General features: G+C 64.6%; 6 protein-coding genes across 8 annotated transcripts; 3 read left to right on the top strand and 3 right to left on the bottom strand.

Moving 5' to 3' along the window:
- Window positions 1-3061: 3061 nt before the first annotated feature.
- On the bottom strand, window positions 3062-5606 carry WNT1 (Wnt family member 1). The gene is made up of 4 exons (XM_069879458.1): window positions 5284-5606; window positions 4339-4592; window positions 3888-4153; window positions 3062-3659 (listed from the first exon to the last, which is right to left on the bottom strand). Exons 1-4 carry the CDS (start codon window positions 5382-5384, stop codon window positions 3171-3173), a joined length of 1110 nt encoding a protein of 369 aa, XP_069735559.1. The 5' UTR covers window positions 5385-5606; the 3' UTR covers window positions 3062-3170.
- LOC138732766 (serine/arginine repetitive matrix protein 1-like) lies at window positions 5469-10288 on the bottom strand. The gene is made up of 4 exons (XM_069879427.1): window positions 10258-10288; window positions 6383-6723; window positions 5906-6216; window positions 5469-5799 (listed from the first exon to the last, which is right to left on the bottom strand). Exons 1-4 carry the CDS (start codon window positions 10286-10288, stop codon window positions 5469-5471), a joined length of 1014 nt encoding a protein of 337 aa, XP_069735528.1.
- Window positions 8595-11930, top strand: ARF3 (ARF GTPase 3). The gene is given in 6 exon segments (XM_069879695.1): window positions 8595-8698; window positions 10245-10434; window positions 10547-10657; window positions 10759-10790; window positions 10792-10884; window positions 11392-11930. Coding segments are annotated over 5 exon segments (546 nt in total). The 5' UTR covers window positions 8595-8698; window positions 10245-10286; the 3' UTR covers window positions 11554-11930.
- A 2158-nt stretch (window positions 11931-14088) lies between these two features.
- FKBP11 (FKBP prolyl isomerase 11) lies at window positions 14089-15892 on the top strand. The gene is made up of 6 exons (XM_069879484.1): window positions 14089-14219; window positions 14633-14698; window positions 15210-15297; window positions 15393-15426; window positions 15522-15592; window positions 15674-15892. Exons 1-6 carry the CDS (start codon window positions 14124-14126, stop codon window positions 15889-15891), a joined length of 573 nt encoding a protein of 190 aa, XP_069735585.1. The 5' UTR covers window positions 14089-14123; the 3' UTR covers window position 15892.
- A 219-nt stretch (window positions 15893-16111) lies between these two features.
- CCDC65 (coiled-coil domain containing 65) lies at window positions 16112-19743 on the bottom strand. Of its 3 annotated transcripts, none has more exons than XM_069879468.1 (8): window positions 19716-19743; window positions 18914-19066; window positions 18668-18835; window positions 18426-18595; window positions 17473-17611; window positions 17180-17377; window positions 16650-17105; window positions 16112-16518 (listed from the first exon to the last, which is right to left on the bottom strand). In XM_069879468.1, the coding sequence occupies exons 2-8, from the start codon at window positions 19040-19042 to the stop codon at window positions 16123-16125; spliced, it is 1656 nt and encodes a 551-aa protein (XP_069735569.1). In that variant the 5' UTR covers window positions 19043-19066; window positions 19716-19743; the 3' UTR covers window positions 16112-16122. The 3 variants fall into 3 exon arrangements, with proteins under 3 accessions (XP_069735569.1, XP_069735570.1, XP_069735568.1); XM_069879469.1 differs by having other exon boundaries at window positions 16650-16802; window positions 16887-17105; window positions 18426-18835; XM_069879467.1 differs by lacking the exon at window positions 19716-19743 and having other exon boundaries at window positions 18426-18835; window positions 18914-19127.
- Window positions 19744-19954: 211 nt separating this feature from the next.
- On the top strand, window positions 19955-22796 carry RND1 (Rho family GTPase 1). The gene is made up of 5 exons (XM_069879604.1): window positions 19955-20099; window positions 20178-20265; window positions 21388-21497; window positions 21599-21733; window positions 21819-22796. The coding sequence occupies exons 1-5, from the start codon at window positions 19980-19982 to the stop codon at window positions 22062-22064; spliced, it is 699 nt and encodes a 232-aa protein (XP_069735705.1). The 5' UTR covers window positions 19955-19979; the 3' UTR covers window positions 22065-22796.
- The last annotated feature ends 517 nt before the right edge of the window (window positions 22797-23313 follow it).

Below are 23313 nucleotides of genomic sequence, written 5' to 3' on the forward strand. Positions count from 1 at the left end.
CTTTGTCCCTAATTGTTCGTCTCGGGTCTTGGTCACCTATCGGGGTGTGGGTGACGGCGACGGTCCCCCCGCGGCTGGCATGCCCGGGGATTAGAGGCCAGACCTGCCACGGTTGCTGGGTGCTCTGGCCCCTCGCCCAAGGAATGTGGCAGCCAGGGAGGGGGGAACGGCGGCTGGACAAGCCAGGAGTTGGCGGGATGTGGGTCCACAGTGCCGGAGGCGAGGGCAGCCGGGATGGGGTGCAGTGAAGGCGGCAGCTCACGGGGTGTGGGATGGGATGGGATGAGATGGATGGGGATGGGATGGGATGGGATGGGATGGGATGGGATGGGATGGGATGGGATGGGATGGGATGGGATGGGATGGGATGGGATGGGATGGGATGAGAATGGGATAGGATAGGATAGGAATGGCAGTGGGATAGGGATAGGATGGTATGGGAATGGGAATGGGAATGGGAAAGGGCCCACAGCAGGGCAAAGGCCATTCACCAGCCTGTGCAGCTGGGCATGGTCCTGTCCCTCTGTCCTACAGTCCTGGGCGCAGCCCTGTCCTTCTGTCCCACACCTTTAGATGCAGCCCTGTCCTTCTGTCCCACACCTGTAGACACAGCCCTGTCCCTCTATGTGGCACCCCGGGCACTGTACTGTCCCTCTGTCCCACACCTCGGGGGTCCATTCTGTCCCTCTGTCCTGCACCCCTGGGCACAGCCTCATCCCTCTGTCCTGTCCCCGGGGATCCCAGCTCACACAGACCCCACTTGCCGCCCCTACCCAGCTGTCACCCACCTTCCCAGATGTGCTGGGCTGCCACGGGGTGGGACTTCTCTGTCCCTGTCCTATCCAGCCCTGGCTATTTCCAGCACCTGGCTGGATTTGGCCATGCTGGGTTGCCCCTGCCAGCCCGGGGGTCGTGGCCACCCGGGGTGCCCGGCAGTCACCAGCATGCAGGAAAAGCTGAGTAAGAGAGGTGACTTATGCGAATGTCATTATCTCTATTCCTCTCTCTACCGCAAGAAAACAGGCTATTTTCATGCCCTCTGCCTGGGCATAATTTAGCAGGCAGATAACTCCGGCAGGCGGGAGATGCTCCCGTGGTTATTTCGGGCTCTGTTCCTTTCCAGTCGTTTTCTCTCCCATTTTTTGCTTTCCTTTCCCCACACCAGGCTCTGTTTTTATCTTAGCATGGACAGCGGGGGCCCCCGGTGTTTTTTTACCACGCCCCCCCCTCCCCTCCTAGGTCTAAACATCAATTTTTCCACTATCGGATATTTTGGGTTGCAGCGTCATCGCCGCAGCCTTTGATGTCGCGGATCCCCAGGGGCCCCGCGAGGTTCCCGGCTCCGGCCGTGGGGCAACCCGGGCACCGGGGACCCCCCCGCCCCGGCGTTCACCCGGTGCTGGATACAGGGATGGGAGGTTGCAGCCCATGACTTTGTGCTATCCTGTTTCCAAGGTGAGGAGTTACGGAGCAGAAGGGGAATGTGAGCCCTGGAGGATGCCCTTCTCAGGGGTGCCTGTCCTGGAGCTGTGCCCATCCCCTTGGGATCCTTCTCCCAGGGTAAAACCCATCCCAAGGGAATGCCCACCTTGGTGGGATGCCCATCTCCATGGGATACCCGTCCCAGTGGGATACCTGTCCTGGAGAGATGTCGTTCCCAAGATGCCCACCCTGGGGATGTGCCCATCCCTCTGGGATCCTTTTCCCAGGGGAAAACCCAAACCCAGTGTGAAACCCACAAGCACTCACGCAGCACCTTGGTGGGATGCCCATGCCAGGTGAACGTCCCTTCTGGGGGGAAGCCCACCTTGATGGGACTCTTGTTCCAGTGGGAAACCCATCCTGGAGGGATGTTCTTCCCTGGGATGCCCATCCTGGGTCTGTGCCCATTTCCCGAGGTGAAAATACATCATGGAGGGATGCCCAGCCTGGGGGACACCTGTCCCAAGGGGATGCCACCACCACCACTGGTGCCCATCCCAGCAGGTAAATCCTAGCCATGGAGCTGCACGCCCCCACCCCTTTGCCTCCAGCTGCAGCCAGACCCCACGTGAGGGTATGGGGCTGCGTGTGGGCCTGGTGGCCGGTCCTGGCCCCGCTCCCAGCTCTGGTCACCGCGGTGCCCTCCCTGGCCCCCCTCCTCCCCCAGAGCCACGGGGAGCCGTCAACCCCAGCCGGGAGCGGTGATGGACGATGTTCATTCCCTGTCTGCCGTCTTGTACCTCCCGTCGGCTGCTCCCAACGCCTGGCCCCGACGGAACAAGCCGCACCACCCCGGTGAATTCCAGCGGCTGAGGATGCTGCAGCCAAGGTGCCATGGTGATGGGCGCCCTGGTCAGGAGTGGCAGCGGGGATGGCTGGACTGGAGACGGGCATGGGGGGAGAAAGAAGGAGGGGAGGGTATGGAGGGCAGAGGGGAAGAGGAGAAGGATGGGCAGACAGATGGTTGGAGGGGCTGATGAACATGGAATGGGGAGGTGATGGATGTAGGAAGGGATGGATGGATGATGAAGGGATGAAGTGATGGATGAAGGGAAGGATGCATGGATGATGAAGGAATGGATGGAGGGAAGGAAGGATGATGAAGGGACAGATGATGAAGGGATAGATGGATGGATAGATGGATGGATGGATGGATGGATGGACGGACGGACGGATGTGGGAGATGCCCATCCCCACTGTTTGGGGGACACTGCCCCTCTCCACACCTCATCCTCTCCCTCCTCCAGTCCCCCTCAAACCAATTCAAAGCAAGACTGATAAAAATATATCTTTTATTCTTTTCTAAAGGCTATCAGTGAAACCTGTACCAAAGTATTATTATTATTATTTATTATTATTAATTATTATTAATTATTATTATCTTTACTTATAAAAACCAGGGCCTGGGACCAGCAAAGCACGGCGGCGGCAGGGGTGGGGTGGGGTTGGCCTTGAACCGTCCACAATAAATATTTTATTTACAGCAAAAAGGGGCCCCCGCGAAGCCAGGAACATGGCCAGGAAGGTGCGTAGCCCCAAGTCCACCCAGGCCGGCTGCTGGCCCTGGGGTGGCCATTCTGCCCGGGGATGGGCAAAGCCACCCATGGGTGCCTTCAATTCAGCCGGGCATCCATCATGGGGGGCGACGCGGACCCCCTCTGGGGCTGGGCAGGAGGGTCCCTGGGGGCTCACAGGCACTCGTGCAGCACCTGGGTGTTGGTGCAGTTCAGGCAGCTGACGTGGCAGCACCAGTGGAAGGTGCAGTTGCAGCGCTCGGTGACACGTTGGGTGCGCGTGCGGTACCCGCGCCCACAGCACAGCAGCTCGCACCCGTCCAAGCCCGGCGAGGAGCTGTTGCAGAAGCGCCCGGCCGTGCCTGCCGTCCCCATCTTCCCGCTGTAGGTGCAGAAATTGGGCGACTTCTCGAAGTAGACGAGGTCGTGGGGTGAGGGAGGTTTGTGAGCTGGGTTCTCGGGCTCCAGGTGATGCAGCTCCACCCGCGACGCCCGGTTGCTGCCCTTGTTGCCATAGATGACGCGGGAAGCACCATCGAAGCGATCCTTCAGGACGTCGCCCACGGCGCGGAAGGTGGGCAGCCGCATCCAGCATGTGCGGACGGTGCAGGAACCTGACATGCCGTGGCACTTGCACTCCTGGCGCATCTCCGAGAAGACAGTCTGCAAGGGTCGGGGGGGACATAGGGTGCCATGAGCAGTCTGAGACTCCCCTAGGGACCAACACCCCCTCGCTCCTGCTTCCCCATGGCATCGCATCACACTCAGCTCATCAAAACCATATGGGAAATAACTCTCTGATGGTTCCCAACCCATGTTTGGGGTGGGGGGCTCCATGGCTGTGCCTGTCCCCCAACCCTGGCGCTGCCCTTGGCATCACCGTGCCCTCACCATGCGACCAGCCTCGTTGTTGTGCAGGTTCATGAGGAAACGCAGGTCACGGCCCTTCTCGCTGGAATCCACAAACTCCCTCCCGAAGAGGCGACCGAAGTCGATGTTGTCGCTGCAGCCCCCCCAGTGCCAGTCGGGCCCCCCAGGACCGCGGCGCCGGTAATCGCAGGTACAGGACTCAATGGAACCCTCGGAGCAGGACCGGGCTACCGAGTGGGTCACGCCGGCGCTGGTGATGGCGAAGATGAACGCTGTCTCCCGGCAGCCTACAGAGAGGAGCAGAGCCTTGGGGTGGTGCTGGGATGGGGACAAGGGGATTCCCAGCAGGCCCCCCAAACCATAGCCACGAGGGCTTGGGAATGGGTTGAACCAGGAGCTGTTTGCTGAGCAGCCCAGCTTGGGGATGCCACGGAGGGGATGTTGGGAGCCCCGTGTTGCCCCACGGTCTCACCTCGGTTAACGATTTTGCCAAAGATGTTGGGGCCTTGGGAGGTGGGACAATTCCAGCGGCGGTTGCGGAATTGCCACTTGCACTCCTTGATGGCCGTTTGGAGGCCAGAGCTGACGCTGTGCAGGATGCCGGGGTTCTGGCGGATCAGCTTGCGCTGCTTGCGGCTCAGGAGCTGCAGGCTGGGGTCCAGCACCAGCTGCACGTTCTTGGAGTCCGTCAGCAGGTTGGTGGACGAGGCCACGTTGATGATGCCCCTGCAGCACAGGAGGCAACAGCGATCACTGGGGAAGGGTCCCTGCACCCTGCTCCCCACATTTAACCCCACTGGGTGTCCCTAACTCAGCTCCTCTCCCACTATCTTAACCCCACCAGGGGTCCCTGCACCCCACTCCCCATATTTAACCCCACTGGGGGTCTCTGCACCCCTCTCTCCACCTTAATGCTGCCGGGAGTGCCTGACCTGGCCCCTCTCCCCCTACCGTGGGGAATGGCTGCACCCCACGGGGGTCCCTACACCCTGCTCCCCACATTAACCTCACCGGGGGGCCCATCTGAGCTCTAAGGGGTCCCTGCACCCCACTCCCCATGTTTAACACCCCCGGAGGGGTCCTTGTCCCCTGCTCCCCGCTTTAACCCACCCAGGGGTCCCTGCATCCCACTCCCCACCTTAATCCCAGCAGGGATCCCTGCACCCTATTCCTCTCCAGGGAGGGGTGCTTGCACTCCACTTTAACTGCACCCAGGGGTCCCTGCGCTCCTCTTCCCCACCCAAACCCCACGGGGGGACCCTGACCCAGTCCCTCTCGGTCACCAGAGCACCCTCCTCCCCGGGCACCCCTGAGGCTTCACAGCCCCGTGCACATCCCCGGTTGCACCGGGACAGCCGTGACAGTCCCAGCCCGGTTCCCCCCTGCCCCTCCCCGGTGCCGGTGCCGCCGGACTCACCACCAGCGCCCGCTGTTGTTGACGGCCAGGGTGTTAGAGAGCGAGGAGAGCGCCAGCGCCCAGAGCGCCCGCAGCGCCAGCCCCAGCGCGGCCGCTCGCATCGCTCCGGCGCCGGGAGCCCCGGCAGAGTGCGCGGGCGAGAGCCCGCCCGGTATTTATGGACCGCGGAGCCCCCGGCCCGGCCGCTACATCCACGCGTGTTTCCGGACACGCGGGGCGGGCGGCGACGGGAGGCGGCGGGGGGGAGCGACGGGCGGGACGGCCGCGGGACCGGCCACGGGACAGGCACCGGCTACGGGACCGGCAATGGTAGCGGGACCGGCTACGGGACCGGCACGGGGCTGCAGCCGGTGCCGCGGGGGCGGGAATGCGGTGCCCGGGGGTCCCGGCTCGATCCCCGGGTGCGGCGTCGGGTGGGACGAGCGCGGTGCCCGGTGCCGCTGCTCCGCTGTCCGTGCACGGTAGCCGGTGCCCGGTGCTCGGCTGTCCGTGCTCGATATCCTGTGTCGGTGCTCACTGCCCGGTGCAGGTGCTCAGCGGTCCGTGCACGGTGCCCGGTGCCGGGTGGTCCGTGAGTGCTACCCGTGCTCTGTGCCCGGTGCCCGGTGCCGGTTCCCAGTACCCAGGGCCGGTGTTCAGTGCCCGGTGCCGGTACACGTTGCCTGGCACCCGTTGCCGGTGCTCAGCGTCCGATGCCGGCACCCGGTACCGGGGCTCAGCGCCCGGTGCCAGTACCTGGTGCCGGTGCCCGGTACGCCGCGGCTCCCCGGGGAGATCGGACTCTCCTGGGCGCGGCGGGGGCGCAGCGCTCAGCACCCGGGAGCATCTTCCAGCCCCTTCCCTCTTATAGGGGCGGCGCGGAGGGTCCCCACGGGCCGCTCCCCGCGCCCTCGCCCGAACAATGACGGGGCGGCGGGAGCGGCGGCGCCGGGGCTGTCCGTCACGGACCGGATTACCCGGCGGGGCGGCTGCGCCCCGGCCCCGCGCGCGACCGGCGGGGGGGACCGGCTGCTGCCCCCCCTCCTCTTCGCATCCCCGGTACCGGCGGGGGGAACCGGCTGCTGCCCCCCCCCCCCCCGAGCACACACTCTACCGGTACCGGGGCGGAGGAGAGGGAGCAGGGGAGGGAGGGAGAGAGGGAAGAGCGGGTCCGGGAACGGCCCGGGATCTCCCGGGACAGCACGGGGGGAGCGGGGACCGGGACAGCCCCGGGCGCACGGTGGGGGCAGAGCTCAGGGACGCCGTCTGGGGACCACCGGGTTCGAGGGGGGCGGGGGGCGTCGTGCAGCACCCCGGGGCCGTCGGGGCTGCGCCGGGGCTGCTCCGAAGCTCCCGTTCCCCTCGGCCGCAGCCGGGCAGCAGCGGTCTTTGACCGGGCAGGGCTGTCCAGGTGGCGGAGCCGGTGGCACCGGAATTGGGATCGGTGTGGATGGGGATCCGCTACCGAGAACCGGGAGGGAGGGATGGGTAGATGATGGAGAAAAGGATGGATGAGGAGATGGATGGAGGGAGAGGGAGATGGAGGAATGGACAGTTGGATGGAGGGGTGGAGGGGCAGAAGGTTGGATGGGGAGATGGTTGGAGGAATAGAGGGAGAGATGGATGGTTGGATGGAGGGTGGATGGAGAGATGGACGGTTGGATGAGGAGATGGATGGAGGCGGGAGGGAAAGATGGATGGAGGGTGGATGGGGAGATGGATGGAGGGAGGAATGGATGGATGGAGGGATAGGGAGATGAGATAAGATTGGATGGTAAGATAGAGGGAGGGAGGGAGGGATGGTGGGATGGATGGTTGGATGGGGAGATGGAGGGAGGGATGGTGGGATGGAGGGGTGGAGAGATGGAAGGTTGCATGGGGAGATGGAAGAAAAGATGGAAGGAGGGATGGATGGAGGAATGGAAGTTTGGATGATGTTATGTATGGATGGTGAGATGTATGGGGGGTAGCTGGGGAGATGGAAGTTTAGAAGAGATGGAATGAGGGATGGACATGAAGACGGTGGAGGGCAGGTAGGGCAGGGGGGGCCCTGGGTGCCTGTGGCCAGGACACGGTTCTGTGGGGGCAATGCTGGCACGTGTCCCATGTGGATAAGGGGGGAGCAGGGGGGGCTGTAATCCCCCCGGGGCCGTTGCCCCGGACCAGTCATGCGGGGCCGGATTAGCCCCGCTCATGGCTTCAATTCAAGGTGGGACAAAGCCCGTGGCCGGGGGGGGGGGGTCACACCGCGCACCCGCCCCCCTCCCCCCTGCTCCAGCAGGCAGCTCCTCCCGCCCCTCCGCCCCCGTTCCCGGCCGGGCCGGGCCGTGTCCGCGCCCTCGAGCCGCCGCCCCGTCGGGGCTCCCGGGGCTGAGGTCAGCGGGGCCGGGGGGGGCCCTGCCCGGGGCCGTGCCCCCCCTCCCACCACTCCAGGGTCCCCGTTCCTCCTGATTCCACTCCCCCCACTTCCACTCCGAGGATCCTTGTTCTTCCTGACCGTCCCCGTCCTATCACGACCGTCCGTCCCGCCGTGCCGTTATTGGGGTCCTCGCCCCACCCCCCCGTTGTCGCCCCTCCCCAAAGCTGCTCACACCGGGGGAGGGGGTCCAGTGCCGATATTGAGGTCCTTGTCCCCCCGCCCTGCCGTTATTGGGGTCCCTTGGCCCCTCCCGTGCAATTAGCGGGGTCCCCGGTGCCCCCCTGCCTCAAGCACAGGGCACCCTCCACCCCCCCCCCCCGACATGGCCCCCCCAAAGCAGCCCGTATTTGTGGGGGACACCGCCCCCCGTGCCATTATTGGGGTCCTCGGTTCCCCTCGTGTCCCGTCCCCCCCCCCGTCGAGGCTCTGCCCCCCTCCCCAAGTTGCTCATACCAGGGGGGGCACCGGGACCCTCATGCAATTATTGGGGTCCTGGTCCCCCCCAGTGTCGTTATTGAGGATCCCGGTGCCCTTCATCAAATTATTGGAGTCCCCGCCACCGCCGTCCAACACAGCGCATCCCCGCGCCGTTCCCCACCAGAGCAGCTCATACCGGGGGGGGTGCACGGGGAGCCCCATGCAGTTATGAGGGTGTCCCCCCCATGTCGTTATCGGGCTCCCCCTGCAGCTGCTCATACCGGGGGGAGCGACACACGGGGAGCCCCGTGCAGCTACGGCGGGGGGGGACGACCCCGGCTTTTCTCCCCCCTCCCCGCCATCTCTCGCCGGTTCCCCCCTCCCCCGCACTGCTGCATCCGTTGCCGTGGGAACGGCTCGCGCCTCTCGCGAGCTCGGTGCCCCCCGCCCTGCGCGCGCCCCCAGCCCCGGTGCTTCGGCTTGGGGGGGGGGGGGGGGGGCGCACCGGGCGCTGCTCTCGCGAGATCGGCGCGATCGGGGCCTCCGCTTCCGGCGGCGGGAGCGGTGCAGAGTCAGAGCGGGCGGGGGCACCGGCACCAGGTGCGGGGGGGGGACACCGGGGGCGGGAGATGTACCGAGGCCGGTTCCGGAGAGGGAGGGGAGGCACCGGTGCTGCGCGAGGGGGGGTCACCGGGGAAAAGAGGGGGTGGGATACCCTCACCGTCTTCAGGTGCGGGGGGGGGGGGGGGTGTTCCTTGTGGGGGGCTGCACGGGGGTTGGGGGGGGCACTGCGACCGACACCGGGTGCGGGGTGTGGGGCACTGTGGGGGCTGCACGGGAGGGGGGACGGGATCCCTGTACCCCACCCCCTCCCCCGGTATGAGCAGCTGCGGGGGTTGCAGGGAGGGGGGGCACCGGGGGGGCAGCAGGCATCGCCGCACTAGGGGGGGGGCATTGGGAGTACGGAGCATCGGGGGTGGGGGAATCGCACCGGGCTGGGGGGGCACCGGTAGCAGGAGGAGCTGCACGGGGGGGGGGGGCACCGGGACCGACACTGGGTGCGGGGGCGTCTGCACGGGGTGGGGGGGGGTAACTGGCACCGGGGGCGGCTGCGCGAGGTGGGAGGGACACCGGCTATCGCCAGCTGGGGGGGGCAGCAGTGTCTTTTTTCGGGGTGGGGGGTGTGCATTTGGGTTATGGAGCGGGGGGGGGGGGCACCGGGCATCACTGCATGGGGGGTGGGGTTGGATGGGCAAGTGGATCTCAAGGCTCCCTCCCCCCAGTACGAGCCACCGGAGGGGGCAGAGCCCTGACATGGGGGACACGGGGGTGGGGGGGGCTGCGGTGCTTTTTTTTTGGGGGTGGGGTGTGCATTGAGGTTACAGAGCACCGACGGTAGGGTGGGATCTGTGCCTCAGTTTCCTCCAGTGCAGAACCCTGGCCTGGCCCCTTGTAGGGTGCAGCCTTGGTGGGGGGACTGCAGGCTGCACCCCCAGCACGTCACACACATCCCCACTCATTGAGCCCCATGGCCCCTCACAGCACACGGGGGGAGTCCATAATCCCCACAGCCTCCCTGCCTGCTCCCCCCGATATGGGGGGCCCACCATGTCCCTACTTGCATCCCTGTGTCCCCCACCATATTAGGGGGATCCTCAATCCCCAGAGTCTCCCTGTCCCCCCCAGTATGTTGAGGGAGTCCCCAATCCCCACTGCACGCCCCACCCGGTTTGGGGCCCCTTTGGAATCCCCCATTCTCCCCCCTCTGGTCCTCAGCCCCCACTCCAGCACCTGCCCCATTGTCCCCCAGCTGATGAGGAGGTCTCTAATCCCCATGGCCTCCCTGTGCCCCCATGTCCCCTCCTCTTCACTATGCCCCCCAGCATCTGCTTGTGTCCCCACTCCCCACCATCTCCCTGTGCCCCCCATGTCCCCACTGTCATCCTGTGCCCCACAGCATATGGGGCCCCCCATTTCCCCCCCCTTCCCTGTGCCCCCAGCACAGGGTGGGGTTCCAATCCCCACGGCCTCCCTGCATCCCCAGCTCCACATCCTCCCCGTTCCCCCAAGAGCTCAGGTCCCCATTGGAGCCCCCGGTTTCCCAGTGCTCAGCCCCCGCCCCAGCGCCTGCCCTGTGCCCCCGCAGGATCCGGCGTCACCTGCGGACGCAGCCAGCGCCGCCGTCACCATGGGCAACATCTTCGGGAACCTGCTGAAGAGCCTTATCGGGAAGAAGGAGATGCGGATCCTCATGGTGGGGCTGGATGCCGCCGGCAAGACCACCATCCTCTACAAGCTGAAGCTGGGTGAGATCGTCACCACCATCCCTACCATAGGTGTGTGGGCTTTAGGGGGCAGATGGGCAGAGACCCCTCCCTGCCTGGGCTCCTTAGGAGGGGGCTCGCAGCCCTGTGTGCCTCAGTTTCCCTGCACCGTTGCTCCCCACAGGGTTCAACGTAGAGACGGTGGAGTACAAGAACATCAGCTTCACCGTCTGGGACGTTGGTGGGCAGGACAAGATCCGGCCCCTCTGGCGACATTACTTCCAGAACACCCAGGGTAGGGAACGCTGGGAGGGAGTGGGTGCTTGGCAAGAAGCAGGGCAGCAGCAGGATTGGCCGCATCCTGCGTTCCCAGCACCGACCGCTCGCTGTTTCCAGGTCTCATCTTCGTGGTGGACAGCAACGACCGGTGAGCGGGTGAACGAAGCACGCGAGGAGCTGATGCGGATGCTGGCGGAGGACGAGCTGCGGGATGCCGTCCTCCTTGTCTTTGCCAACAAGCAGGTGGGGCTGGGAGCATCCCCAGGGTGTCGGGGCTGTGGGGTGGGCGCCCATCCCCGGGGCGTCAGTGCTGTGGGGCCACAGTGCTGGTGTTGGCACCTATGGCAGCATGGTGCCCATCCCTATGTCCTTGGGGCTGCTGTTGCTGCCCGTGGAAGCATGGTGCCCATCCCTACTAGGGTGTTTGAGCTCATCCCCATGGCCTTGGGGTTGCTGTTGGTACCTATGCTGGAGCTGGTACCCATCCCTGTTGTCTTGGGGATGGTTTTGGCACCCGTGGTGGAGCTGATGCCCATCCCCATGGCCTCAGGCCTGGTTCCAGTCCCTATGATGGTGTTGACGTTCATCACCATGGCATTGACATTGGTTTTGGTACCCGTGGTGGTGGTGGTGTTCATTCCCTTGGCCGTGGGGCTGGTTTTGATAGCCAGGGTGGTATTGACACCCATCCCCATGGCCTCAGGACTGGTTCCAACCCCCCCCTTTTTTTTTTTTCGCTTCCCAACCCAGGACCTGCCGAACGCCATGAACGCTGCTGAGATCACGGACAAGCTGGGGCTGCATTCCCTGCGCCATCGCAACTGGTACATCCAAGCTACCTGCGCCACCAGTGGTGACGGCCTCTACGAGGGCCTCGATTGGCTCGCCAACCAGCTCAAGAACAAGAAGTAGGGGGGGGACTGCCAGCCCCGGCCCCCCACGCCCTGGGACCCCCCCTTTTTGCCCCCCGGTGAGGGTTTTTTTTGCTTCCTTCTGGCACCGGTTGCTGTGGGGTTGATTTGCCTTCTGGTTTGGGGTTTAGTTTATTTTTTTGGGGGGCGGGGGGTGGTGTGGCTGGGTTCCTCGGATCTCGTGTGTGTGTGTGTGTGTGTGTGTGTGTGTGTGTGTGTGGAGTCAGAGCTCTGTGTAAAGGGTGGGGGGTGGAATTTCGGGGTGGGGGGCTATGCCAGGGTGTCCCCCCACCCCACTCCATGCATGTCCCTTGCCTTCCTCTGGACCAAATTGTGGAGGGGGGTGGCATTTGGGACCATAAACTGACCCCCCTGGAACAGTCGTGTGTCCCCCCCAGTCACTTCAGGGCAGCGGGGGGTGGGGGGGGGTGGGGGAGAGGCATTTGAGACCATAAACTGACCCCACCTCCCAGCTCTATGTGTCCCCACTAGATGGTTCTTTCCCCCCCTGCCCCCCATCAGAAGACAGGGGTGAGGGAGTGCATTTTGGACCATAAACTGATCCTCCCCAAGCCCTATGTGCCCCCCCTCGAACGGTATTCCCCCCCTCAATCACTTCAAGGCAGCGGGGGGGGCATTTGGGACCATAACCCCTGCAGCACCCCCTCCCAGCCCCATATCCCCCCCTCAGTCACTTCAAGGCAGCGGGGAGGGGAGGGTGGCATTTGGGAATATAACCCCCCTCAGCCCCCCCATCTCACCCCCATGTGTCCCCACCCCACCCCATCACTTTGAGGCATGTCCCTCCCCCATGGGAGGGCAGGGGGAGGGGATGACACAGCACTGCTCCAGCCATGCTCCCCTACTCCCATCAAGATCCCTAATGGGGAGGGGAGGGGCACAGCACTGTTGGGACACCCCTCCCAACCATCCCCCCCCCCCCCCATGCTAGCATAGTGATTGTATGGCCCTACCCCTCATGGATGGACATATGGACGCCCCCCTTTGCCCCCCCATACTGTTTCCCCCCTCCCCGGCACTGTATTTATGCCCCCCACCCCGGTCTGTGCTTGGTGTGACGTTGTCGCTGCGGCTCTGCCCTGGCCGGGGATGTGTGTGCTCGCCCCCCCCTTCCCCCCCCTGCACCTCAGATGGTGGGTGACCCTCCCCCCAAACCCCTGCCCCCTTGGATATTAAACATGTTTTATGTAGTGCTGCCCCCCCCCCAGAGGCTCTGCTTCCACTGCGGGGGGGTGGGGTATGAACAGCCCTGGGGTCTCAATGGGGAGGGTGGCGGGGGGTGAGTGCTGTGGTCCTGTACTGGGGGCAGGGTCACTGTGATGGATGGCCCTGGGGTCCCGTGGAGGTTGGGGTCCCGCGGAGGGGGGTGTCACTGTGATGGGCAGCCTTGGGGTCCCATGGAGGTTGGGGTCCCGCGGAGGGGGGTGTCACTGTGATGGGCAGCCCTGGGGTCCCATGGAGGTTGGGGTCCCGCGGAGGGGGGTGTCACTGTGATGGGCAGCCCTGGGGTCCCATGGAGGTTGGGGTCCCGCGGAGGGGGGTGTCACTGTGATGGACAGCCCTGGGGTCCCGCAGTGGGGGTTGATGATGGACAGCCCCGCGCTGGGTTTAATTAGAAAGGGCTTAGTGGGGCGTGGGGGCTGGGGCAGGAGGGGTTCCCCCATTCCCAGCCTCATCTTTAAGGCAATATGGGATGAATTGGTAAATCCCATTAGCGCTAATCCTGGCCGGGGGAGGAGGGAGGGGGACAACAGTGCCAGCGCCCCCCCCATATCACACACATTCACCCCAGCAGCACCCGGTGCTCTTGTCCCCACGTCCCCTCTCTTGGGGGTGTTGCCCCCCATCCTGTGCCGGTGATGCCAAACGGGGGGGAGCTGTGCCAGCTCCTGGAGTCCCCCTGGATTGGGGCGGGGGCAGCAGGACTCCCCCGGTGGCTTTTGTGCAGCGGGGGTCAGCGTGGTGCTGACCCGGTGGCCCTAATCCCATTAGCCCCTCGGCCGCCGCCGCCAGCCCGGCTGCCCCACCTCTTGGCAACCGGGGCCGGTATGTGGGTGCACCGTGGGGCCGGCGTGCCGGGGCCGTCGCCCGGGAGCTGCCCCGGGGCCTGCGCCGGCACCAGGGCCTCGGCTGCTCCAACGGAGCTACCGCCGCTGTCAACGGGGCCACCGCCAGGGGGCTGATGCAAGCGGGGAGCCTGGACCCGGGGCTGGGGGGGTGGACGCGACAAGTCCTGAGCCCCAGGGGTACCGGCTTCTCGGGCTTTGCTGCCGCCTGCTGGTATTGGCCCCCCTGGTGTCGGGACCCCCGGAGGCACCCGCCCCCCAGCCCGTGGCCCCAGACCCAGCACCCCCTCGGTCCAGCCCCTCCCTCCCCGCACCCACCGGGTTCCAGGACACCCCCGGGACCCCTTTCCCCCCAGCCCCGGTCCCTCCTGGGGCTCGGGTGGCCGCGGGGGCGGGTTGGGGGGGGTGGCTCCGGGGGCGGGGGGTGTCACCGGGGGTGTCACCGGGGGCGGTGCCGGTGCCGCCCCCCCCCGCAGCCCTGGCCATGCCGACCCCCACCGCGTTGCTGCTCCTGGCGCTGCTGCTGCCGCCCCCCGCCCGCGGCGAAACGGAGCCCCGCGAGCTGCGCCTCGAGACCCTCGTGAGGACCGGGGCGGGGGAAGGGGAGGTTGCACCGGGGGCGACCGGTGGCCGCTTGCGACGGGGAGCGGGGACTGGGGGGGGGGGGGAAACCAGGTACCCGGGGGGCACCGGGAGGGGAGGGAACGACGGGGCACCGGGGGAACCGGGAACACCGAGCTGCGGGGAGGGGATGGAACGATGGGGGACCGGGGGGATAGGGGGGCACCGGCTGCGGGGAGGCGGGGGGAGCGACAGGCCACCGGGAGGCACCGGCCGGACTGGGCTACGGGGAGGAGGGGGTACGACGGGGCAAAGCGGGGACTGGGTTGGGGAGGAGGGGGGGCACTGGGGGGACCGGGCTGCGAGGCGGGGGACACACGCAGGGCACTGGGATTCGAGGAGACCGACCCTCCGTGCCCCCTCCCGCCGCAGGTGCCCCCCCCCGAGGGCTGCTCGGAGCTGTCGGCGCCGGGGGACACGGTGCACATCCACTACACGGTGCGACGGGAGGAACACGTCAGCACCGGGGGGAGCCGGGGCGGGGAGCGGGCGGGGACGGGGGTGGAACCGGAGCGGCCCCGGGGGGAGCTCAGGGTGGGGGTGGGAGTGGAACCGGAGCAGTTCTGGGGTGGACGTAGAGGTGGCACTGGGGTGGGCACCAGGGTGGCGTTGGGGCAGGAAGGGGGTGGCACGGGAGTGACTGGTTTGGGCGTGGGGCTGGAACTGGAGTAGTATTGGGAGGGACACAGAGGTGGCACTGGGGCAGCACTGAGATAGGCATGAGAGTGCCACCGGGGTGGGCATGGGACGGGCTTGAAGATGGCACTGGGGTGGCACCAGGGTCTTGCCGAGGGGGCGTGGTGACAACCCTGGATGAGCCCTGGGTGGCGCCTGGACTGACACAGCCGGGGCACTGGGACTGGCACAGGGGCAGCACCAGGTTGGGCGTGGGTTGGCACTGGGACTGCTGCATCCTGGGGCTGACGGTGCCCGTGCCACGGTCTCGCAGGGCAGCCTGGAGGATGGCCGCATCATCGACACCTCACTGAGCCGGGACCCGCTCCAGGTGGAGCTGGGCAAGCGCCAAGTCATCCCCGGTAAGCGGGGGCCGGGGGGACTTGAGCGGGACCTGAGCATGATGGGATACCCTGGCTGCCCCCCACTCACCCTCTCCCCACTCCTCTCCTGGCAGGCCTGGAGCAGAGTCTGCTGGACATGTGTGTGGGGTAAGTGGGGCGAGGGGGGACAGCTAGGGGGCCCCCCAGCTTCCCTGCCATGGTTCAGCACGGGCATCGGCACCAAGTGTCTCTCGCCACGGCAGGGAGAAGCGCAGAGCCATCATCCCCCCTCACCTGGCCTACGGCAAGCGCGGCTCCCCTCCCACCATCCCAGGTGAGCGCAGCTCTCGAGGGTCCCCGGGGGGGTCGCTGCCAGCCCCCGCTCAGGCTCCGTGTCCCCCTCTCTCCTCTCCAGGTGACGCGGTGTTGCGGTTCGAGGTGGAGCTGGTGGCTTTATCCCGGGCCAGTTACTGGCAGAAGGTGGTGAACGAGGTGGTGCCGTTGCTGTGTTTGGCGCTGGTGCCGGCACTGCTGGGGCTCATCGGGTACCACCTTTACCGCAAGGCCAGCAGCCCCAAGCTCTCCAAGAAGAAGTTGAAGGAGGAGAAGAGGAACAAAGCCAAGAAGAAATAAAGCCTTCCCATCGGTATCCGTGGCTGCTCTGACTGGCTCCGGTGGCGAGGGGGATGCAGAATGGTGGGAAGGGCCTGTGCCCCCTCATGAGCGACTTGCCTGCTCCAGCAGCGGGGATTTGGTCACTGTCAGCCCTTCGCAGGAGGTGACAAACTCACGTCTGCCCTGACAAAGCTCGGTGTGACCAGAAAGAAGACCCCAGAGCACTTTTTTAGGCGTACTTTAGCTCTTTTATGGCTGCTTCAGGCAGTTGCGGTCCCTCTGGCGTCCCTGAGCAGCAGGCTGGGCACCATGCTCTGCAGGGGGATTCAGTGCCAGCGGAGCAGAGGATGGGGTCCAGGAGGGTGTTGGGGTGTGCTGCACTCTGCTGACCTTGTGCATGGTCTCCCGGGTGCAAGATGAGTCCCTGGGGACACAGTTCTTGTGCTCGATGGCAGGGAGCAGGTTGCATTCGCTGAGCATCTCCTGGGTGACGGAGAACCCCGCCAGGTACCGCCGGAGCAGCTCCCGCAGCCACTGGTTCCTTTGGCTCAGGGCCACCCGCTCCCGTTCCAGCGCCTTCTCCTCCAGCTTCACCTTGTTGAAGCGCTGCCAGAAGCGCTCCAGCCCCACATAATCCCTCATGGCCTGGGCGAGAGGCAGCGAGGTGGGCAGGGGGTCCTCACCCTGCCCATGCACCGTCCTGGCTGTCCCCAAAGCCAGATCCCAACCCTTGCTCCCCAGCAGCAGCGTTTGGGATCCCAGCGCTGCCTCCTCACCTGCGCCAGGGACTCTGTAGGTGACTCCTCAAGGATCCGTCGGGCATCTTGCTGCTCGTCCTCTGCCAGCGAGGAAGGATAGAAAGGCAGCACCTTCTCCTCCTCCGTCTCCAGCCTGCGGCACATCTCAGCAAGCCGCAGGATGCACTCTGCCTGGGAAGGGGACACAGGAGAGGAAGGTGGCACCATGGTGGCACCTCCCCCGTGCTCCCTCTTGCCACAGGGTGCCAACCTCACCTTCTTTACCACCTGCGTCAGCACCTTCAGGGCAGTGCCGCTCTGCACCGTGAGCGTTGCCAGGCGGTTGTGGGCACTGGTTCTGGCCTCCTTCATCTCAGCCTTGAGCTCCTGGAGCTGCCTGAGGACCTTTTTCTTCTCCTCCCGCATGCGCTGGTTCTGCTCCTCACTCTCGTGGAGGTGAGCCAGGATCCGGCCCTTGGTGGTTGCGACCAAGTCCTGGAGAGAGGTGGAACATGAGCGCTGGGTTGGATGTCACCATGCTCAGAGCCATCCCTGCACCTGTCCGCAACCTGGAGCTTTTGCAGCTTCTTTGTCTGCATCTCGATTTCCCTGGAGCGCTTCCTGTCCTTCTGCTTCAGCTCCTCAAACGCGATCTTCTGGTGCTCGGTGGCTTCCACATAGCTCCGCGTGGCGTGCTGGAACTGCTCCCAGAGCGCCTTCGCCCTCCCGCTCAGCTCTGTGCGGCAGTAGTGCTTCTTCAGCAGGCTCTGGGGACAGACAGGGCTTGGGGTGAGCCACGACCTCCAAAACCTCACTGCAGAGAAGCTGAAAAAGGCTCCTTGATGGTTACTCCTGCCCATGCCTTGTTCTTGGTGTCATCTCGCATGCTCTGGAAACTGATCACGGCCTCGTGGTTGTTCTTGGTGTAATTCTGCTCCGTGGCCATTGCCATGGCCTGCAGGTAGCAGCTTTCTTGCTCTTGCTGCTCGAGGATGGATCTCCTGGGGAAAAGATGGAGGAGCTGCTCATAGAGGGAAGGAAAAATGAGCCAGCAGCATGCCTAGGTGGCCAAGAAGGCCAATGGCGTCTTGGCTTGGATCAGAAACGGAATGGCCAGCAGGTCCAGGGAGGCGATTCTGCCTCTGGACTCGGCACTGGTGAGGCCGCACCTCGAATCCTGAGGTCAGTTCTGGGCCCCTCACTACAGGAAGGATGTTGAGGCTCTGGAGCGAGTCCAGAGAAGAGCGCCGAAGCTGGGGAAGGGGCTGGAGAACAAGTCTTATGAGGAACAGCTGAGGGAGCTGGGGTTGTTTAGTCTGGAGAAGAGGAGGCTGAGGGGAGACCTTGTTGCTCTCTTCAACTACCTGAAAAGAGGTTGTAGAGAGGAGGGAGCTGGCCTCTTCTCCCAAGTGCCCGGTGATAGGACGAGGGGCGATGGCCTCAAGTTGCACCAGGGGAGGGTCAGACTGGACATCAGGAAGAAATTTTTCACATAAAGGGTCCTTGGACACTGGCAGAGGCTGCCCAGGGAGGTGGTTGAGTCACCTTCCCTGGAGGCGTTTAAGGGATGGGTGGACGAGGTGCTGAGGGACATGGGTTAATGGCAGATAGGAATGGTTGGGCTCAATGACCTAAGAGATGTTTTCCAACCTAGTGATTCTATGAAAAGGGTTCTCAGGCGGATCCAGGAGCTCATGGGTGAGGTGAACCAGGCCAGGGACAAGGCTCATGGCAGCTAGTGGTGCCATGAGAGTGCTCAGCAGCAGGACAGGATAGCCAAGCATGTGCCACCATTGGCCCTCTCCCTTTCCATACCTCTCAGACTCAAATTCCATCTCCAGGACTTGCAGCTGGGCCCTGTATGCCTCCTCCAGGAATGCCAGGCGGCAGCGCTGCAGCTCCAGCAGGCGGTCAATGTTGTCCACGTGGCCGCGCAGGGCCCGAGCGTGCTGCTCCTCCGCCTGCTCCAGGTCGATCACCAGGGACTGGGAGCGGTTTGGGGACAGGTGATGGCTGGGTCCTAGTGTTGTGTCCCCCCACCAGCCCTGCGCTCTCACCTCGATGACCTTGTCCTTGCAGTCCATCACGCGTGCAAAGGTCTGGCTGAGGACCATGATGTCCTGGTGCAGCTCCTCGTCTTTGGCCTTGCGCAGCAGAGCCTGCCATTGCGTGTGGATCTTGTGGAGGCTCAGGGCGTTGTTCTGCTCCTCCCTGGCCAGTTTCTCCTGCGGAGGGCAGGGGCTAGGAGCTGAAAAAACCCTTGGGAAAACATGGTGTCACCCCACCCTGGCACCCCCTGGCACCTTCCGGAACCGGGTAAGCAGCTCCTCCTTAATCCTGGCCTCCTCCACCTTGGCCAGCACTTGACTCTGCAGCAGCAGGAGCTTGTCTGACGCTGTCATGGGGGTTTCCTTCCGCGAGTGGCGCTTCATGGGAAGGGTCACTTCACACTGGGCCTGGGGTGGTGGGAGGGGTAGGAGGGTTGCACAGGGTCCCTCCTAGATCCCTACCAAGCCCTGTTCCTCTCCAGACTCCCAGGCTCTGTTTCCTCCTGTCCATCCCTCTCCTCCTCGTGGGGTCTCTCCCAGACCCTCTCCGCTTTGGGGTAACTCTAGACCTCTCCACACTCCCCCAGGCCCTATTCCCTCCCACCCACCCCTATCTCCCCCTCCTGGGGACTCCCCCCCCACCAAGCACCTTCCCGCTATTACAGTCCCTAGGGACCCATTCCCCTCCCCCCGGCAGCACCCACTATTGGGGTCCCCCCAACACCCCCTCAGGCCCTGTTCTCCCTCAGACGCCCCCATTTTGGGGTCCCTCACACATCCAGACCCCGAGTTCCTGTTCCCTCCCACCCATCCCTATCTCCTCCTCTTGAGGTCCTCCCCAGGCCCTGTTCTCCCCCAGACTCCCTCCCCCATTTTGGGGTCCCCCCCCATCATGTGCTCTCCCCACTATTGTGGCAGCCCCAAACCCGCTCTAGCCCCCTCTCTCTGGTTCTTCCCCCAACCCTGGGAGCCCCAGAAAGCTCCCACCCGCTTTTTCCACCCCGGTACCGGTCGCGCCCCCTCCCCAACGTCCACAGCCCAGCAGCCGGCGTCGCACCGGTCTCCTCGCAACCGCCACTTCCGGTCCGCTTGCGCCCGCAGCTGCACGCGCGCCCCCTAGCGGGCAGGAGCAGCTTCGCACCCGAGAGGGCGACTTCCGGCTTCCCCTGCTTTTTCGCTATTGGCTGGCGGGCCTGCAGAAGCCACAGCAATTGGCTGGTGGGCGCATCGTGGGCGGGGCTTAGCGGCGGCGGGGTATATAAGGTGGCTGCGGCGGCAGCGTGCGGGGTTGGCGGGTGGCGGGAGCGGCTGTGCCGCCGCCATGCGGGAGCGGAGGCCGGTACCGGCGGCGCCGGCTCGCTGCAAGCTGGTGCTGGTGGGCGACGTGCAGTGCGGCAAGACCGCCATGCTGCAGGTGCTGGCTAAGGATTGCTACCCCGAGGTGAGCCGGTAGCCCGAGCACCGGGAAACCGAGCACCGGTAACGGGACCGAGCGCTGACGCTCTCGGTGCCGTTGCAGACGTACGTGCCCACCGTGTTTGAGAACTACACGGCGTGTCTGGTCAGCGAGGAGCAGCGGGTGGAGCTGAGCCTCTGGGACACCTCCGGTACCGGGAGGGGGTGGGAGGAAAAGGGCCCCCCCGGCCCGGTACCGAGGAGAGGAGAGGGGAACGGGGCTCCCCCCGGTACCGAGGGAGGAGAGGGGAACGGAATCGCCCCTCCCTGGGAGCCCTAAAGGGTTTGGGGAGGCCGGGGGGGGCTGATGCTGCACTGTGTCCCCCCTCCCCGTCAGAGGGGGGGTCCCCACCACCCGCGGTCCCCGCGTTGCCATGGCGATGCGCTGGCGCAGCCTCTTTGCTATTCTGTGCACGGAGCGTCTGGGCTGCCCCCCTCCCACCTCCCCCCCGAGGTCTTTTAGTAATGGGGAGGCACCCCTGCGCCCCGAGGCCCCCCCCTCATCCCAGCACGCCGCCTCCTCCCTGCCCCCCCACCCACTGCGGTGTTGTGGGGCCCAGCTCCCCACTGACCCCATCGGGGAGGCCGTCCTGCCTCGCTCACCCCTCCCGCGTGCCCCCAACACCCCAGCCCGCTGGGGGTCCTCCCTCCAGTGTTTAGGGGGGGCTGTTATATAAACACTGCGGGATCTGTTCCCCGTTAGGGGCAATGCGGATGATGATGTTAATAGGCTGCAGGGAGCGGAGGTGGCGGTTTAGGGGGTGGGCTCTGAAACTGGGTGGCCCCCTGCCCCCCAACACTGCATTTGGGGGCCCTGGGTTCCTGGGGGGGGTGCTGTGCAGTGACCCCCCCAGTTTTTCCAGCCATGGGTCCCTTGAGAGTGGGGTGGGGGTGCTACGCAGTGACCCACTCCCCGTTTCTATAGCCTTGCGTCCTGTGGGGGGGAGCCATATCCTTTGGGGGGTGCTGAGCAGCGCCCCCCACCCCTGTTCTCCACCCCTGGGTTTGTCAGGAGTGGGGTAGGGGGTGCTAAGCAGTGATACCTCCTCTTCTCCAGCCCTGGGTCCCTTTGTGGGGTGCTGTTCCCCTTGGGGGTGGGGGTACTGAACAGTGACTCCCCCTTTCTTCAGGCCTGGGTCCCTTGAGGGTGGGGTGGGGATGCTGTGCAGTGACCCCCCCGCCACTTTCTCCAGCCCTGGGTCCCTCAGAGGGAGTGCTGTGTCCCTTGGGGGTGGGGATGCTGAGCAGTGACCCCCCCCTGTCTCATTCCCTAGGCTCTCCGTACTATGACAACGTGCGGCCGCTCTGCTACAGTGACTCGGATGCCGTTCTGCTCTGCTTCGATGTCAGCCGCCCTGAGACCCTGGAGAGCGCGGCCAAGAAGGTGAGGAGGGGGCCGCAGGGGGCACTCCCTGGGGGCAAGCAGTTTGGGGTGGGGGGGATCCCTTAGATCTGACAACCCCCTTCCACCCCCTAAAACTGCAGTGGAAGACAGAGATCCTGGACTATTGCCCCAATACGCGGGTGCTGCTTATCGGCTGCAAGACGGATCTTCGGACAGACCTGAGCACCTTGATGGAGCTCTCCCACCAGAAGCAGGCGCCCATCTCTTATGAGCAGGTTTGGGGGGCCCCTGTGGTGAGGGGAAGGTGGTTTTGGCTTGGGGGGGTCACACAAGCCTCATGCTATGGTTGTTGGGTTGTAGGGTTGTGCAGCCGCCAGGCAGCTGGGAGCTGAGAGTTACCTGGAATGCTCGGCATTCACCTCGGAGAAGAGCGTGCACAGCATCTTCCGGATCGTATCTGGCATCTGTCTGAGCAGGGCCCCCCTGCGACCCCCACGCAGCCCGCCCCGCGGCCTCTCCAAGCGCATCCTCCACCTCCCCAGCCGCTCTGACCTCATCAGCTCCACCTTCAAGAAAGAAAAGGCAAAAAGCTGCTCTGTCATGTGAGGAATGGGGGGGCCCTAAATACACCCCCTCCAGTGTGTGTGTGTGTGTGTGTCCCACCAGAGTTGCCAGGATGAGCAAGGGGGGCAGACAGGGCCACAAGAGTCCCCTGCTTCAAAGGATGGGGTGCCTGCTGCCCTCTCATCACACTGCTCCCCCCCCAGCACCCATCTTGGGGGGAAACCCCTGTGAGTAGGAGTTGGGGGATAGACCTAAATGCCCTCCCCCCCGCCAAGTTACCAGTATATGGGGGGGTGGGGGCTGGCCAGACCCACAGAGTCCTTCCCATTATGGAGATTTGGGTTCCATCACACTGCTCTGCCACCCCCAGCACCCATCCTGGGGGTCAGTCCCCATCAAGCTGCCATGAATGGAGATTGGAGGGGGTGGGGGGGTTAAATACAACTCCCCCCAAAGCCCCCAGCCCCCCTGAGGCCATAGAATGGGGTGGGGTGACCAGACAGGGGCCCCCCCTCAAGGAGGATGGGGTTGTATCCCTACCACTTCCCCAGCACCTATCCTGGGGGCAGCCCCTAGAGGGGGGTGGGCAGGGGGGTGCTCAGCTGTGTCCCCATCTCTCTCCTTAGTTGGGGGGGGGGGGGGGTCCTTCATGGACTCATTCTACTTCCCCCCATCCCCCATGCTGCCCCCATCCTTCATCTGCTGCTTGGCCTCAGGACTCCCAGTGGGGAGGAGGGGGGACTGGTTTATTGAGGGGGGGGGGTGTCTGTTCCATGGTCAGTGTTATTAAAAAGCTTATTTATTATCAGAAATACAACAGTCACTCACGTGCAGCGGGGCCTGGGTCTGTGCTTTGGGGGGGGTTGTGTGGAGACCATGGACTGGGGGGGATCCTGTTTTTTGGGGAGGAATTGTTTGTTTTGGGGGGGGGAGAATTGTGGTTTTGGTGGGAGGATCTTGGGTTTGGTGGAGATCCTGTGGATTCTGGGGGGGTGAATCTTTGGTTGGAGGGGGGAATCTTCAGTTTTGGAGAGTAATTGTGTGTTTTGGGTGGGGGGAGTTGTGTTTTTTAGGGGTAGGATCTTGGGGTTTTGGAGTGGGGAGAGAATCTTGGGGTTTGGGGGGATGCTTTGGGTTTTTTTGGGGGGAGGAACAGGTTTGGGGGGAATCCTCTGGTTGTCTTAGGAGGAGGGAATCTTGTTTTCTCGGGGGAGGATCTTGAGTTTCTAGGGAGGGGGAGAGAATCGTGGGTCTGGAGGGAGAATCCCTGTGCTTTGGCGGGTAGAATCTT

The sequence above is a fragment of the Phaenicophaeus curvirostris genome, chromosome 38 (assembly GCF_032191515.1).
Source record: "Phaenicophaeus curvirostris isolate KB17595 chromosome 38, BPBGC_Pcur_1.0, whole genome shotgun sequence".
In the NCBI taxonomy this organism is placed as follows: Eukaryota; Metazoa; Chordata; class Aves; order Cuculiformes; family Cuculidae; genus Phaenicophaeus; species Phaenicophaeus curvirostris.